The sequence below is a fragment of the Mastigoproctus giganteus genome, chromosome 4, assembly GCF_048544385.1.
Source record: "Mastigoproctus giganteus isolate SK-2022 chromosome 4, ASM4854438v1, whole genome shotgun sequence".
NCBI classification, from domain to species: domain Eukaryota; kingdom Metazoa; phylum Arthropoda; class Arachnida; order Uropygi; family Thelyphonidae; genus Mastigoproctus; species Mastigoproctus giganteus.
This window is the reverse complement of record NC_143578.1, coordinates 41,582,937-41,600,659: the sequence shown is the minus strand read 5'-3', so window position 1 is coordinate 41,600,659 and position 17,723 is coordinate 41,582,937. Positions and strand designations below refer to the sequence as shown.

Below are 17,723 nucleotides of genomic sequence, written 5' to 3'. Positions count from 1 at the left end.
AAGTCTTCAAAATGAGAATCATGTGATTGAGGAGCATCACATTTTAAATCATCATAAATGGCTTTAGCTCTATCACAAATAAATCGAGCACTCACAAATTCACCTTTAATTTGTTTTTCATAAATCCATATCATTAATAGCTTTTCCATTTTAATAATTTGCCTTTTGAAAACTGGTAGAGGCCTCCTTTACTTTCACTGTTTTAAATACATCCTTTTGTTTAATGATTGTCAAAATCATGGGTTGCATGACATCATATTCACTTAAAAGTGCACTTACATTAACATTTTACTGTTTCGTTTGCACAGAAGTTGATTTCTTGCTTTTTTTTTTTTCCTTTTTTTCATACAAACTTTTGGGCCCTGACTGTTGATTTAATTTAGTAAAATCACAGATGTTAGCACTGCAAACACAGAATACAAAAAGAGAAGATAGACTCCAAGGGCTGATTAATGTTTCCTCTTGATTTTTAGAATACAGTAATACCCCGACTTACGCTACCCTGACTTACGCAAACTCAGAGTTACGCGGTTCTTGATTTTTTTCGTTTGGCAACGCTGCCGCCCACTATCTTCAAGGTCGTTTTTCATGTATATTATCGATATACGGTGCGACGGCGGAGAATGAGAGCGAAAGATGAACAAAATTCAACTTTGCTGCTTTTATGTTTTTTATATCAGTGAAGGGGAAACACATTTCACCATAATAACGTAAAAACCAACACAATTCCAGCTATCGGTATAATCGCAAATGCAATTAGATCGAGTTTACTACCAGTTTATAACAGATTTCACTAGCAGAAACGCAACTGGATTTTTATTGTTTTATGGTAGTAACCCCTAGAAATGTGAGGTGTTAATAGTGTATCTCTGCCTTTACGGTGTTGTTTATTCAGTTGCTACATGCGCGCAGCTTTGTTTATGCGTATCAAGCGTGCCTCCTCGTTTTGTAATTGTGCTTTATTCCCTAAAAATGAGTAAAATACTTAATTAAAAGGTGTGAAAAGGAAGCGTCCTGGTGAAGACACTGCAGATTCAGAGAGAAAAAGAAAATCAATTATCGATAAACAGGCGGACTGGGTCAAAAATTCTTACCCGGGAAAATTTATAGTGGCCTCATACTATGGTTTATGGCCAAAATCACACTGGCCCACCGGGGTTTCCCCGGTAAGGCTTATGGCCAGTCCACCTCTGTCAATAGAGAAAAAATATGAAATTGTGAAACGATTTCAAATTGAGCGAAATGAAAGACCATGTGATATTGCACGTGCTACAGGCCTAAATGAAGCAACGGCGAAAAGCACATGACAATTGCAAACTTGACAGGTTGAAAATTGAAAAGGGCTCAATTGTAAAGGGCTTAAAAATTTTAGAAAACATAGACTCCAACGAAGAACGCGTTATAGCTACAAAGCAAGGAATAAAAAAATTATTAGCTTGCTACGAAGAAATTCTGCGTGAAAAAAAGAACGCGCTGTGTCGTCAGACGAATTTGTTAGATTTTATGAAGCCATCGACATCAAAATAACTTTTTTACGTAAGTCATTTGTTTTTTTAATACATATTTTGTATTAATATGTATAAAGAACTGCAATTTTATTAATATTTTTCTTCTAAACTAGTGTTTTTGTTAGTCCTTGGTCCCAATTAAGCAAAATTTATATGTATTTATATGCAGCAAAGTTTTACCCCGACTTACACGATTTTCGTCGGACCCACCTATCGCGTAACTTCGGGGTATTACTGTACTGTGATTGCCCAAATATTAAAGAATTTTGGAAAGAATTCCACATTTTAGATGCAATCAAAATAATAAAACGAGCGTGGGACAAAATTGCAGCGAAAAAAATGAAGTGTGTTTGGAATAAACTCTGTCATCAGTTTATTGATAATGTTGAAGGATTTCAAGAACCAGAAGAGACAGTACAAAATGAAACAAAAGCATTTGTAAATGTTGCTAACCAATTGCAGCTTCAGGTTTGTACAACTGATGTCACTGATCTGCTTCAAGTACACAATGGAGAGCTTACAAATGAAAGACCCCACTGAAATGAGAAAATGTGAAGCTGAGTAAGAAGAAGGTTTAACAGCTGAAACTCCTGTTCATTCCTTCACTCTCAAAGAGCCTGATGAAGCTTTTCAACACAGAAAAAGCAACTGAGATTTTCAAGTCACAAGAAAAGACTGTCTTGGAAACAAATGACTCTTAAAGCATTTTTGAGAAGAAAACTCCTTGTGCTTCCAACAAACCAACGAGTGATGGACCATCAATGAGTGTGCATTTAGTTTGTGATGATGAATAAACTTTCTTTAACATTTGTATGATAAATAATTTCTTTATCATTATAATTTGCTTGATTTTAAAGGCTATGTTTTCATTTCTTTGGATAAATAAATCATTTTTTAAGCATAAACTATTGTTTTGTTGACCTTTATTTAACATTACTATGGTCAAATTTCATTTTTGAGAACGTAACCCGTTTTTAACATTACGTCTGTGGGACGTAATGTTAAAAACGGGTTACATTCTCAAATGTGCTCATAAAAGCGGGAATTAATTCCCGCTTTATGAGTGCGCGCTAGGAACAAATTAACATTTAAAGTCGGGAACTACCTATATATATGTTCATAATTTCATGCAACAAATTAATTTAAAGGAATGAAGGCATTATTTACTTTCTTAAAAAATATTACATATGATGCCTCTAATTTTCATAGCAACATCATAAATGGCCTGAAAAATGGTGAAATGGTTGGCTTCTTCACCATTTTTCACAGTGATGTGTAATAATGTGTCTTATCACACGTCACTCACTGTCCAGAAATTTTTGACCAGCAAAAGTGTTCTCAGGCAAATAAAGTGCTTCATCTACTTTATTTATATGATTTGTTGCAATGCAACTTTTGGCTGTTCCCAAAACTTAAACAGGATATGAAAGGAAAGTGATTTATTTGAGTTGATTCAAAAAATCTGTTCAGACACAATGGACTGCCTAAAAGCATTTACAAAATAAGACTTCCAAAAATGTTTTAATCAATAGCCCAGAATGGAAGAAGTATTAATAGTGGTAAATGAAGCGTCAGCCAAAAAAACTTCCCCATCACCTGTCCATCCCTTCCAATAGTTTGTCTTGTTCTTCCTTGAAAAGTGTGGTTGCAAGCAGTTATACTGAAGAATCTTGATGTAAACATTTTTTATTTAATAAAATTCATTTTTTGCAACTTTCACCAAACTATTTTGATTAAACATTATACATATAAATTTATTCTCTTTTTTTGATACCTTCTGTGTGCATGCCACATACTGAAGTTATTTTTATGCCACTTTAGAGAATGAATGATGCAGCAAGTTTAATCACTGGCACTTGTGATACTTTTATTATGACATTGGAGAAATGTATGAAGCTGTCAAGTACCAATTTTAGGTTTGAAATGCCACATCAACACATTACAGATTTGGTTGGGACCTCTGCAATTGAAGTATCGCCACCTCAAACATCAATAAAAGTGAGTTAAAAAGTTATTTTATATATAATGATGCATGTCATTATAAAGTTTGAAACCGTCTTTGTTTTATACATTTTTTCTTAGATAAATCAGTGTGGTGTATAGCCATATTATAAGATATTGGTTAAATAACTTTTTATTAGTAAAAAAAAACTGATTCATTCTGTGCAGAAATACAAATTAAGGATTACATTGTGCCATTTTCTTGATCACATGAATCACCACACGATTTTAAAAAAATAATAATGTAAATACTAGTTGTAGCATATACAAGATGGTCCAAAAAAAAAGTATCTCAAATGATCAAAATTATATAATTTCTGTTACTTTTTTTTCACACTTCAGTGTTGTCAAGCCTCTTGCAAATGAAATTTGCACATTTTTTGTTGGTTCAAACTTAACGTCTGAAATTACTCTCCCCCCCCATAAGTATAGATCCAGTTTTACTTGTTGTTTTAGAAGGCAGTATTTTAAAGTTTTCACAGAGTAATTATGTGAAAGCACCAGGCATGCTGTGTGATCCTTTTTGCAACTTTTTATGCATTTCAGATGTGTGGAACCTCACAGGTCTTGGTCCAGTATTTTGATTTCTGTTCTAGTTCAAGATAATCCACTATTATGCTCTCTGACTCTAAATATTTCATTGTCTCAACCTTGGAAGGAACAATTTATGGCTTTCACTATGTAATTAGCTCTAAAAACATCATTGGGAAAACATGAGCATGCTCGAAAGGTTGTTCCTTCAACCCTTCTTGTAAAAATTTTTTTTCAGAGCTTTGTGAAGCGAATGAATAATAAGTACTGTAGTGTTTCAGTTTGTTTATATAAAGCTACTCAATCTTTTGATATTAAAATATTTTAAATTAAGAAATATTGCTGAATGCATATTACAGTCCATAGATGAAAAGAATTTTAAGTAGAAAAAAGTGAAAACATATAATTTTTAAATTTCATGCTTTTAATGATTTTCTGCACTGGAAATGGCTATTAGTTTCATGTTTATATTTTACTGTGCAATGCTTTTTTTTTTTTCCAGCAGATTTAAAAAAATGTTCTGCAGATTTCTGCTTCCATATATAATATATAAGCAGAAATAATAATGCATGCATAAAATTGAAATTTTGCACTCAATGCCATCTAAATATAGTGGATCTGGGTGCTGCACATTCTCCCACAGATTTTTTTTTTGCAAAAGTTTGCTAATATTTCTGTTGGTATTTTGTTCAGTAGGACATCAATGTTTCACATTGGCACAGAAGAACTCCAGCACACAAACCAATCATCAAGGCACACATTGTGTACAGCATCAACATGCCTGGTACATAACCCATCAAAATTGGTCTCATCATAATTGACCTTTGTAGTGCTGAAAAGGTTGTGTTATGGAGTAACAAATTATACTTCATGGTTTTTAAATCTGTTGGCCATGTTTGGGTATGATGGATTCCCATACAACATTATTTACCAGAGTGTATCATCTCAAGTGTGAAGTTTGATGCCGATGTTGCTACTGTTTGGGGTCTTTTCTTGTGGTTTGGGCTTTGACCATTGGTTGTCATTACTGCAGCAGTGAATGCTGTTCAGTACATGACATTGTGGATGCTGCCTACTCTCTAGTGGTTGTATAGGGCCCATTTACATTTCAGCATGACAGTGCACTACTATACTTCAGACATTCATGTGCAAAAATGCCATTGTCCTGCCCTTAACCCAATGAGTACTTTCTGTATGAACTGGAAGGTTCATACTGAATCAGTATGAAAAGTCAGTTTCTAGCCAGGCCAATATGCCTGAAATTAGTAAGTAAATTGACCACTGTGTTGTGAAGGAGGAATGGACCAAAGTACTGACTTACTTTTATCAGAAAATTAGTTCAGTATCTTCCAAATTAATAAAAGGATACAGTGTGTAATTAAGACAAGAGGTGGGCTGATGTTTTATTATTAAATATTATATCAGTAAAAGGTTCTTAAAAACATGTAGGCTACTTTTGACAATATAGTGCATGTGGCAACAAGGCATCAATGATTTATGATATTACTCTAGGCGCACCAGACTTTTTCTCCTTTCATTTCCTTTACTTCCATTGGACCTTCCATCATATGTTTTATAAAAATTAAAACCTATAGAAATTCCAGTTCAGTTTTAAAAAGTTAACTTCAGTCTTCCCAACTCCCATCCCAATTCACCTTACTAGAAAACTGGATTTCAGTGGCCTTACATTTTTTGGATTAACATAAAAAATTAATATTTAGATTATTAAATGTTTTAGAAATTGAAATATTTAGTAAACTTCACTGTAAGGTGTTGGTCCTTTTGTAAATGTACACTGTTTGATTTTATCAAATAATTAAATTTTGGTGAATATTTCCAAGATACCGTGGGTGGCCAGTACAATGTTGAGTCAGTTTGATGTGACATAAGCACTGGGAAAACTAAAATGAGAACAGGGATCCTCTAAGCAGCAGACTCCTATTCAAACCTCTACCTGACAGACAGAATACACAGACTGGTAGAGTGGGTATCAGAATGTCTTATAATGGGGGACTTTAACTTTCCAGATATTGATTGGAATTTGTGAGTTGGTCACTCCACAGTATCAGAAATTTGCTGGATTTATTGGATGACTGTTTTGTACAGCAGCATGTTGGAGAGGCAACAAGAGAAAACAATACTCTTGATCTGATTATCAGCAGTGACTCATCATGCATTAAGAATACCCAGATTAAGTAATTACTAGGTGGCAATGATCATAATATATTAATGTAAGTTATACTTAAAGAAATAACTACTGTCAAGGGTAGGGGGAAGAGATTTTACTTTCATAAAGACAACTTCAGTGGGACCAACTGCAAATTCTAAATAGGAGCCATTCAGGGGAGTAATTATAGAAGATATTAAGCTTTTTATACCAACAAAGAGATATAGTTCAGGGTTTGGACCTAAATGGATGTCAAATGAACTGATGAGATTAGTGACAGAGAAGAAAAATGGATGGGATGCTTATAAATTATTGTGGGATATAGAAACCTACAGTAGACACAAACTAGTCTGCAATCAGGTCATAAAAGAGGGTTAGATAAGCTAATGTATATTACAAGAATTTTGGCTGATGCTCTATAAGCTTGCTTTCTTGCATCATATGCCTCAACTAATGCTAATTCTAAACCAAGGGATCTGGAGCTGGTGGTCTATCCGATTATCAGAGAAGCAGAAAAAGTAAGCAAGCCTTTGGCCATAATTATAGAAACATCCTTGGATTCAAAAGGGTGGGGGGGGTGTTCTTATAGATTAGAGGTGTGCAAATGGCTCTCCTATTCACAAAGGGGAGATCAAAGAGTGATGTGAGAAATTATAGACATATAAGTTTGATTTCTGTTCCAGAGAAAATAATCAAGTCAGTGGTTAAAGAAGTATTGTAGGATCATCTTAATAGGAAAGGAATGATATGGAAATCATACCATGGATTTTTTAAGAGGAGGGATCCTGTCTGGCCAATCTAATTAGTTACTATGACATAGTAACAAAGGAATTGGATGCAAAAAGTAATTTTGATATTATAACTTAGACTTCAGAAAAACTTTTAATACTGTTCCACATAAAAGGCTGGTATACAAATTGGAGCAGTGTGTCATCAAGAACAAGTTACTGCAATGGATAAAGTGATGGAGAAGGCAAAAAGTGATTGTGCTGCTCTTCTTGACTGCTGTTATTAGTGGAGTCCCACAGGGGGTCACTGCTGAGTCCATTGTTGTTTTTTTATATTTATTAATGATATTGATGGCCTATCAAGCTTATTGGCTAAGTTTGCAGATGATACAAAGGTTGACAGGAATCAAGTCATAATACTTCCCGCATGACTTAGAAAAATTGGGTAGATGGGCTGAGAAATGGCAATTGAGGTTTAACATTGATAAATGCAAGATACTGCATGCAGGTAGCAGTAATCCCAGAATAACATACTAGTTGGGTGGTCCCACACTCAAGTGAAGGAGACCTGGGTCTCTTCCTTCTGCACCATCTGTCCACATTGCACAGTCTTGACATGAAGTTCTCTGAGCAGTGCAAACAGGCTGTTACAACAGTTAATGGAGTTCTGTTAGTGATGTATAGGAACTTTGCTGGCAAGAACAAAGAGATGAGGCCCGGGTGCCAAGAGATTGTGACTGAGCAATTTTCCAAAAATTGATTCTTAGTTCTTTTACGTTCCTGTCCTTAAAAAAATTTATTTATTTAATAACAGCTCTTGTTATTAAATAAATTTCTTGTACAGAGCAAGAAAGGAAAGCCACCTTTCTTTATTTCTTATATTTTTATTACTAACACCTACTACTTCTCGCTTGGTCACTCCAGGCACTGCTCCTGCCTCCCTGTGGCGGGGCCGGAAACCTTGGCAGAACAGTTAATCTGCCAAGGGCCAAAAGGAGCAATTATGGAACACAATAAGTTTCCTCCTCTAGAGCTGACAAGCTCTCGGCCAGACATAGAAATTGAACATGACATGTCTCAACCCAAGAGGTTTAAGCCAACTCCGCAGCCATAGATTTTCCTGCATTTCTCATAATGCACTCTCTTACAGATCAGCCTCTCACCAAATTGTCTCCGTTTCTTATCCAGAAGCACCTCGAAAATCTTGCAGGATCTAAAACAGTCAAGCGACTGCAATCAGGGGACCTACTAGCAGGAAACATTCGGAGCATCTACTGAAAGTTACAAATATTGCTGAATTTCAGTAAAAGTTTCTCCCCACGGTACCCTAAACACATCTAAGGGTGTTATATCCAGCTGGAACCTATTGAATGTCTTGGAGGAGGAGATAAGTCAAGAGCTTCAGGAGCAAAATGTAATTGCAGTAAAAAGAATCATGATTAAAAAAGGACAGTACACTCACACCTACTCACTTTTAATACCCGAAACCTGCCTTCTTTCATAAAAGCAGGTTATCTTTGCACATTCAGCTCTACATACCTAATCCATTGAGATGTTATAAGTGCCAAAAATATGGCCACTCTCAAACGGAATGCAGAGGAAACCCAGTTTGTCTCAACTGTGGGTCCTCTGATCACACTCATATTGATTGTTCGGCAACAGGAATATCCTGCCCTAACTGTAAAGATAACCATCCTGCTTATTCTAGGACGTGCAACAAATGGAAAACTGAAAAGAAAATTGTAAAATACAAGATTGAAAATAAAGTAAGCTTTCAAGAAGCAAGGAAATTAATTACTCCCAGTATTTCTAAACGTACATACCAGTGTGGTGCAAAAATATCAATCAGTGGCTACCCAAACTGATGTTACAGTCCCCCCCCGCACAATGCTTCAATCTCTGACTGGGCTCAGACTGTTCTCTCTTAGCAACAGTCTAGTATCCCCAAGCACTTGAATCAGGCAAGCAATACTGCTCCTACAGTACCTGTGAAATCTCCTCCTCCAACAATTGATGCTACATCAAATAACCAAGGCTCAAACATAAAAAAGAATATTCAAGACACATGGATACAATTGACTCATCCAGACAGGAAGACCCAATCTTAGAAATATATGCGGAAGAGGATATGGACACTGGTCGGCCATTCTTCTCCAAAAAAGAAAAGCCGAAGCCTGAACCCATAAACCAGTCACATCAAAAAAAAAAACAGTCAGATACTTCTTCTTCTACTAAACGCCAATAATGCCTTATATTCTACAATGGAATTGTAGAGGATTTGGTAGCAACTTTAACAATATTCAAGATTTAATTAACTGCTACTTGCCAGTTGGTTTTTGTCTACAGGAAACATATCTAACTCCTCAAATTTCTACCACCATAAAGAACTATTCTATCTATCGACAAGATCGTAATACTTCAAATGCTGCCTGTGGAGGTGTGGCTATCTTGGTTAGCTCAAAGATCCCAACCAAGCAAATTGTTCTACAAACTGAAATTGAAGTTGTTGCCATATGTTTGATAGCCCAGATTGCGTTAACACTAGTATCAATCTATCTCCCACCAAGACATATCTTCTCTTACCAAGATCTTGAAAACTTGCTTGGGATTTCAATAGCCACCACCCGATATGGGAATCTACTAAATTAGATAGACATGGTCGACTAATTGAAACGTTTCTGGATAAGCAAAACTTTACCATTCTTATTACAGGTCTACCCATTCGCATACAATTACCTACTGGACAAACGTCTGCAATCAATCTTTCAATATGCTCTCCAATTCTGTTTCCAATCATGGAATGGTCTGTTATGGACAACTCCATGGGCAGTGACCATTTTCCAATTATTTGTGATCTGCTCATTGCACAACCACCATTAGCCCAACCCTGCAGGAAATGGAAGTTCTCTCAAGCCAACTGGGTCAAATTTCAGTCAGCTGTCACCCTGGATGAGAAATTTATACAAACGCAATTAATAGATGAAGCCACAGATTATATCATTTCACACCTACTATCTGCAGCTAAATGTTCAATTCCATTGTCAAATCCCCAGTCCTGACAGCACCTTAACTATTGGTGGAATGAAGAATGCACAAATGCAAAGAAATTAAAAAATAAAGCATGGAATTTATTTCGTAGATCCCCAACCACAGCTAATCTTATTAACTACAAGAAGCTAAGGGCAAAAGCACGCCTCATTCAAACACAAGCCAAGAAGAATTCTTGGATTCGGTTTGCATTTACCATAAATAGAAACACTAACTCCAGGTTAATATGGAAGAAAATCGGGCGGATTTCCAGCAAATTTCCAACCACCCCTTCACCAATTCTTTCATGGAATGGGCAAGAACTCTCTGCTCCTGAGGACATAGCAAATGGGCAAAATCTTTGCCCGAGTTTCAGCAGCATCAACTTATTCTCTGGATTTTCAGAAAATAAAGACCAAGACTGAATAATGATCCGTCAACTTTCAAACCTCAGTTTTTCTTCCGTATAACCAGCCTCTTCAATTTTCTGAACTTTTACATGCCATTAAAACAACACGCAACAGTACTGCTGGGCCAGATGGAATAACTTATGTTACAAAACCTTGGTGACAAAAATTTACAAATACTGCTGGTCTACTATAACTGAATATTTATGAAAAACATTTATCTCAGCTCTTGGCATCATGCCACAGTTCTTGCCTTTTTTAAACCTGGAAAAGATCCTAACAGTTATAGACCTATTTCCCTATCCAGTTGCCTCGGTAAATTACTTGAAAAAATTATCCATAATCGTCTTGTTTGGATCATTGAAACACAACAACTAATTAGTAATAATCAGCATTCCTTTCGAAAGAACAGGTCCTCCCTAGATCTCATGATCAAAGCTGAGTCTGCGATTCATAATGCCTTTGTAAAAGATGAACATCTTGTTATGGTTTCCATAGGCATAGAGAAGGCATTTGATACTACCTGGCGTCGTGGCATTTTCAGTGACCTCCATGCTCTTGGTCTACGAGGCAACCTTCCTATATTCATCAGGAACTTTCTCCAGAATCGTTCATTCCAAGTTCGATACCACAACTTGCTTTCTATGACATTTTTACAGGAAGGAGTGCCACAAGGGTCTGTACTGAGTGCAACCCTGTTTTTGCTCTTAGAATCAATTCCATCACAAAAGAATTTCCAAATACTGGAAGTTCACCTTTATGCCGATGATCTCTCTATATCTTGTCCTCAGAACATGAGATCCATTGAATGGTAACTGCAGATATCCCCGAATAAGGTCCAAAGGTGGGCAGGGTTAAATGGCTATCGTCTATCACAGCAGAAAACTGTTGCAATCCACTTTTGTAATCAATGGAAAATGTATACAGGTCCTGAACTTCAGATATCAAACTTTACCATTCCAGTGACTAACAACATCAGATTCTTGAGATTAATCCTTGACAGGAAATTAAATTTCCTTGAACACATTAAATTTGTGCATACTTCCTGCCTCAAAAAGCTGAACATACTAAGAGCTTTATCTGCCTTGTCTTGGGGAGCAGATCATACATCTTTGTTGCTCTTATATAGAGCATTGATCAGATCCCGATTGGATTATGGTGCTGCACTTTATGATTCTGCCCTTAAGAGTACACTACGATGGCTGGATCCTATACAGCATAGTGCATTGCGAATTACACTTGGTGCTTTCAGGACATCTCCTACTCATAGTTTATACATTGAAGCTAATCAGCCCCCTCTTTACCTCTGCAGAAAAATGCTGCTTCTTAAGTATGCAGCCCGAATACAAAGTTGCTGGCAGCATCCTATTGAGCCATACCTCTTTAATCCACCACTGCAAAATCTCTATAGAAATAAACCCACTAAAATAAGACCAGCTGGCTTACGCCTTATTAAATTAACACAGAGTTGGAATGTTCCTATTGTTAACAGGCAACAAGTAATGAATTACTCTCAACCACCGTGGACTCCCCTCTGCAACTAACCTGCAATACTTATCTTCACAAGTGGGGAAAGAATCGCCTACCAATGATCAATGTGAAGGAATCCATGCAAGCCATATTCCAAAATATGCTGATTTTTTGTCAATATATACTGATGGTTCCAAATCACATTCAGCCGTTGGGGCAGTATTTCCTTGGGCGCCTCCGTAGCCAGGTGGGCAGGAGCGGCAGTGCGTAGCACACGCTTCTTGATTAGACCGGGGTTCGAACCCGTGACCACCAAATACGGAGGATGCGGAAAGGTCAGGGAATGACCACCACATATCCCCGGAGCAATATGGCCTTAGTTGCTAATGCTCCTAAAAACCAAATAACAAACAAACAAACAGTATTTCCTTCTACAATCATTTCGGCTGCTCTTCCACCTGAGTATAGCAGGTTCTCAGCAGAACTCCATGCGATAAAATTAGCCTTAGAAAACCTGAATCACTACCCTTCTGTAAAATACATAGTATACACGTACTCAGTCAGCTCAATTACATCAGTGCAAAACTCTTCTTACAAGGTTCACCCTGTGTTAAATCAAATCAGAAGTCTCCCTCCTATTGAAAATTGAAGAAAGTCACCAATCAGTGACCTTTTGCTGGATCCCTGCACATTTGGGGATAAAGGGGAATGAACTAGCTGACAAAACTGCCAAAAATCCAACAACTTTAGATTTAACCTCTGCCCTAGTCCCATCCTCCGACTATAATCACATCATACAAACAGTGTCTTGTATAGTGGAAAAAGCTATGGCACACCCAAACCAATAATAAACTCTACCAATTAAAATAGGAACCAAAGCTTAGCACTCTAGTGCCGAAACAGTGCGAAGAAAAGAAGTGGTACTTGCACAGGCACGAATAGGACACACATATCTGACTCACCTCCATTTACTGACAGGAGAGGATCCTCCTCACTGTCCACACTGTTCAGCACTTTTGACAGTGAAACATATCCTGATTGAATGTCTGCACTATCAACATGGCAGAACATCCATCCTATTTTCTTTGAAAAATCTATAAGACCCAATGATGAGGAGAGTGTGCTGACTCTCTTTAAAAATTACAACTGTGAATTACAGGCTCCGGAAAAATGATGTGTTTGCCATTTAATTTACCTAATTGTTATTTTATATTGTACTTTATATGTAGTTTTATAGCTCTAGTTACGCTGGTTATTTTTATTTTTAATTTAGATAGAGTTTTTGTAGATTACTACTTAATATACGTAAAACCGTTGTTTCGTTCGAACCTTGCAGCCATTATTTTTGTATAGAGTGGTAGGGAATTCAAATTTTTAATTGTGGTAGCTAGGTAGCTCTAATGTTACCACTAGGTGCAACTTGTGAAATGTTTGCCGAACTCTCTGGAACAGAACATGATCTAGCCAAGGAGGGTGTGTGCGTGCGTGCGTGCCAGGTGCAGAGAGTGTCTAGAAATTAGGCATCAACTCAGCATTCTAATGGGTGTCTATGAGAGCTTGAAGTGTAGAGTAGATGCTCTCGAAAAAATTGAGGGCCCTGTCAAGCTCTCAGCTGCCCAACTCAATACCAGAGCTCACTCCTGGGCATCAGGCAACACAGTGGCAATCTCCAAGGTCACGATAGGAGGGAGGTCCCACAAGAGTTAATTATTGTTGGTGACTCTATTGTCAGGGAGACGGGTAAAATATTGTGTAAAAAGGATAGATGGAATAAGACCAGGATATGTCTGCCAGGGACAAAAGTTGATGGCGTTGTAAAGCATATATCATCTTTCAAGGGCACAAAAGGTGATATTGTTGTACACGTTGGCACCAATGACATTAAGAGTAGGAGATCTGCAGATTTACTTAACACATACAGGTCAATGTTGCAAAAAAAGTCTTGAGTTAGAGTTAAATTTGAAAGTGTCTGCAATCCTGCCCAGACACGATAGGAGGGAGTACATGATGAGAGCCTTGTTGATCAATTCGGCCCTGGAGGGAATGTGCAAGGCTCAAGGGGTAGAATTTTTTTCAGCGTGGTCTGTGCTTGATAACAGGAGAGACTGCTTCTACAGGGATGGGATACACTTAAATAGAAACGGTGCAAGAATATTTGCTGATGCTATCGAGGCAGTGTTAGGTGGGTCGGAAAACTGCTAGCTTGGGGGGGGGGGGATTCACAGACTAAAAGGTTAAAAGTAGCTGCAGGCAGAAGTGAAGGTGATTCTTGCACTACTTCTATTAGAATAAGCAGCGCCCTGGAACAAGGGGTGCTGGGGTTTTCAGGGACTGATGGCAGTCATCACGAAACAGGTGGGTATATGGGATGTGTTAGGTAACTAAGAGTAAGAATACGTGCATGTATACTTGCATGTATACCAATGCTAGAAGTATAGTAAATAAATTTGATGTGTTGGTCAAAGACATCAAAGGCGGTTATTGTTGGGATATCAGAGATGTGGTGTCACACAGATATTAGGAATGCAGAATTGGAATTTGCGGAGTACAATTGTGTACAGAAAGGATAGACAGGATAGAAAGGGAGGAGGTGTTATGCTGTTAATCAAGGAAAACAAAATCAAAAGAAGTGCATCCAGTTGATACAGATGAACAGTGCACTGTTGAGTCAGTTTGGTGTGACAGCACTGTGAAAGCAAAAATTAGAGTAGGAGTGTGTTATAGGCCTAATGACTCCAATGAGTACAATGAACAGTTGTACACTGAAATAGAGTGGGCTAGTAAATCAGAATGTCTTATAATGGGGGATTTTAATTTCCCAGATATTGACTGGAACTTGTGGTTGGTCACTCGCACACTAGTAAGACTTTTGTGGATTTATTGGATGATTGTTTTCTGCAACAGCATGTTCGAGAGGCAGCCAGTGAGGGTACTACTCTTGATCTGGTAATCGGCAGTGATCATTTCTGTATTAAGAATTTGCAGATAAAGGAACCACTAGGTGGCAGTGATCACAGTGTACTGATGTGGAATTTACTTAAAGATATAATTACCATCAGGGGTTAAAGGTAAGGGTTTTTGCTTCCTTAAAGGTGAGTACAGTGATCTCAGACAGTTTTTAAATTCTGTACAATGGGATCAACTGATGATGTTACCAACAGCAAATTCTAAGTGGGAAGTATTCAAGGAATTAATTGTGGAAGCTACTAAAAGTTTCATACCTATTAAGAAATATTGTTCAAGGTTTAGGCCTAAATGTTGTCAAATGAACTAATGAGACTTGTGACAGAGAAGAAAAATGCTGTGAGTATGAGGGTTACTTTGTTGGCTTACTCAGCCACCAGATCTCAACTAAATTGAGCATCTGTTGGATGAGATGGAACAAGCTATTCGTGTCAGAGGTGCACACCATCCATTCTGAGGCAGCCGTGAGATGTGATCAAGTCTACATAGGCCAGCACTCCTGTGGAAAGCCTTTGCAATTTCATGAAATTTTTCCCAATGCATTGAGATTGTTCTGAGAGCTAAAGGAAGAAGTATTCAATGTTAGGGTAGTACATACTATAAACAGGCCACAGGAATGTAATACTAACATTATGTAAGATGACAACTCACTAAAATATAAATGTAAAGTTTTCTGTTCATTTACAAATTTTTCACAAAGCATCAAAATATCTCTTAGTAAAGGCTTAACTACTACATCTGTAGTTTTTCCATTGCTTATAGCTTAATAAATAATCACTAAGTTATTCTTGTGAATAGCTAGATGAGCCATTCATTATGAAGACTAATATTAAACTGCAGTTAAAAAAGTAGTTACTTGGGGATCTGATTTTAAATTAAATAAAACAAAGAATTAGCTGTTTAAACAAACATCTTTTGACATTTACTAAAGTATTTTGTAAATTATTTGTCAAGCTATAATCTTTTAAAAGAAATGTACCCTTTTTTCATTTTCAGTAACACTCATCAAATTCTTCTGTTATTCTTATCAATTGCTTAATAAATAATAACTCAAACCATTATAAGGAAATATTTGTGGTTTGGACAGGGCTTTACAACAACAGATATAACTAATAAATTTCCAGTGCTATGAAGTTTATATGGATACTGTTTTGAAATGAAATGGGGAGGGGAAATCAGTGAATTTTAGATATCCTAAGTTTTAAGTTGTTCAAGAATATTGGTTCAACTTGACATAAAGTGCATTGTTTGTAATGCATATTATAAAGATGAAAACTAACATTTTCTTTTTTTAGGTTAGTGAAAGCTAGATGTCATCTCAGTCTTTTGATTGCTAAACCATGAATTATGAGTGGCACCTTTTTCTACTAGTCTTCATTTGGTTCTCTGGCCAGTGTAATTTTTGAAACAGATTTATTTTTACTCATTCCAATCTGTGTGATTATTGAATTGCCTTTGAGATAACAGAAACCAGAAATTTGCTACCTGTGACTTGACTACAGAATTCAGTGATTATATGATTGTAGTGAAAGTGTTAGGTGATCTTTTAGGCATATTTCATAAGATACAGTGTGCCTAATAACTAACACTTTCACTAAAATTCAAAAATTTTGGTTCATATAAGCCACTCAGGATTACCACTTTATTAGAAAACACATCCACATATTCCACAATGTTATATTATAGCTATATTTTAGTTATAATAACATATTATAACCTGCTCCTTGCATTATACCTAAAGAGAGTGTGAGCAGTGTAATCAGTTGTCATGCAAGTAAGTGAAGTGCTGAAGTTCTTATTTAGCAGTTATTGATTAGAAGTTTTTGTCTGCTTTAAGTGCATACTGTGTAATGACTTTGGGATTTACATAGATACATTGTTGTTAGGCAAAAGAAGATCATTATTGGAGACCTCTCTGTTTCACATGATGAAGAGTTATTTATTCTACAATACTTTTTAATGGTGAGGGACTTTGACGTGATTGTGGTGTGATATATTTTTGAATTTGTGTAATTACATTCATTTGTTATTCAAATGAAGGTTGTCATTTGTGAGATTACTAGTTAACATGGTGGAAGAGTTATTTATTCTGCATTACATTTTAACAGTCAGTGACTTTTAAACGTGATTGTGGTGTAATATGTTTTGACTTTGGGATGTATACTATACTAGTAGTATATTGCAGAAATTGAGGCCTAGAAAGTTGACGGATAAACAACGTGAAGAATCAAAAAGGCGAAGAATGGAAAAGGACAAGGAACGCCAACGTAAACGGAGACAGAACTCTGACTTACGAGCAAGAGAGCAAGAACGGAACACTGCAGCACATAGAAGAGCACGAGAAGATGAAGAGTATCGTCGCCAAGAGCGAGAAAGGGACACTGCAGCACGTAGAAGAGCACGAAATGAAAACTGTCATCGCCAAAAGCAAGAACAGAATATTGCAGCATGCAGAATGGCACAAAACAGTGGAGAGAGAGAATATGACATTTCAGCTCATCATCAAGCTATCTTTGTGTTATAAGCATGTATATACACATTTATATGTGTGTACATGTGTGTGTATATGTGGTTGTGTGTGTATATATATTATGTATATCACCAGCATTATAAGTGTTATTGAAATTTTTTTTCACTAAGATGAACATAGGATATATGAAGCACATCTACTTAAAGTTTTATGGTCAATGTGCTCTTTCCTAACTAATCTAAGAAGAAGAAGAATGCCTTAAATCCATCCACTATATATGATGCTATTTATTAGCAATGTTTTATAAATAATGCTGTTCATAAAGAGCAGTTTCAGTTAAATTTGAAAGCATTGTTCTGTTTACATTTACAGTTTTGTATTTTAATCAATAGCAGACCTTGAAATGTCATTCCATACATTACTTAAATGTTTACTGGGTTTTTTGTTTTT

At 36.6% G+C, this 17,723-nt stretch overlaps 1 protein-coding gene across 1 annotated transcript in view; it reads left to right on the top strand.

Annotated features, from left to right (window-relative positions):
* LOC150086662 (pleckstrin homology domain-containing family A member 3-like) overlaps window positions 1-16,517 on the top strand; it is a 78,330-nt gene extending 61,813 nt beyond the window's left edge. Inside the window, exons 5-6 of the mRNA XM_090371502.1 lie at window positions 3,330-3,506; window positions 16,099-16,517. Of these exons, the coding sequence (XP_090227628.1) occupies window positions 3,330-3,506; window positions 16,099-16,113 (192 nt within the window). The 3' untranslated portion in view covers window positions 16,114-16,517. The remainder of the gene's footprint in view (window positions 1-3,329; window positions 3,507-16,098) is intronic.
* The last annotated feature ends 1,206 nt before the right edge of the window (window positions 16,518-17,723 follow it).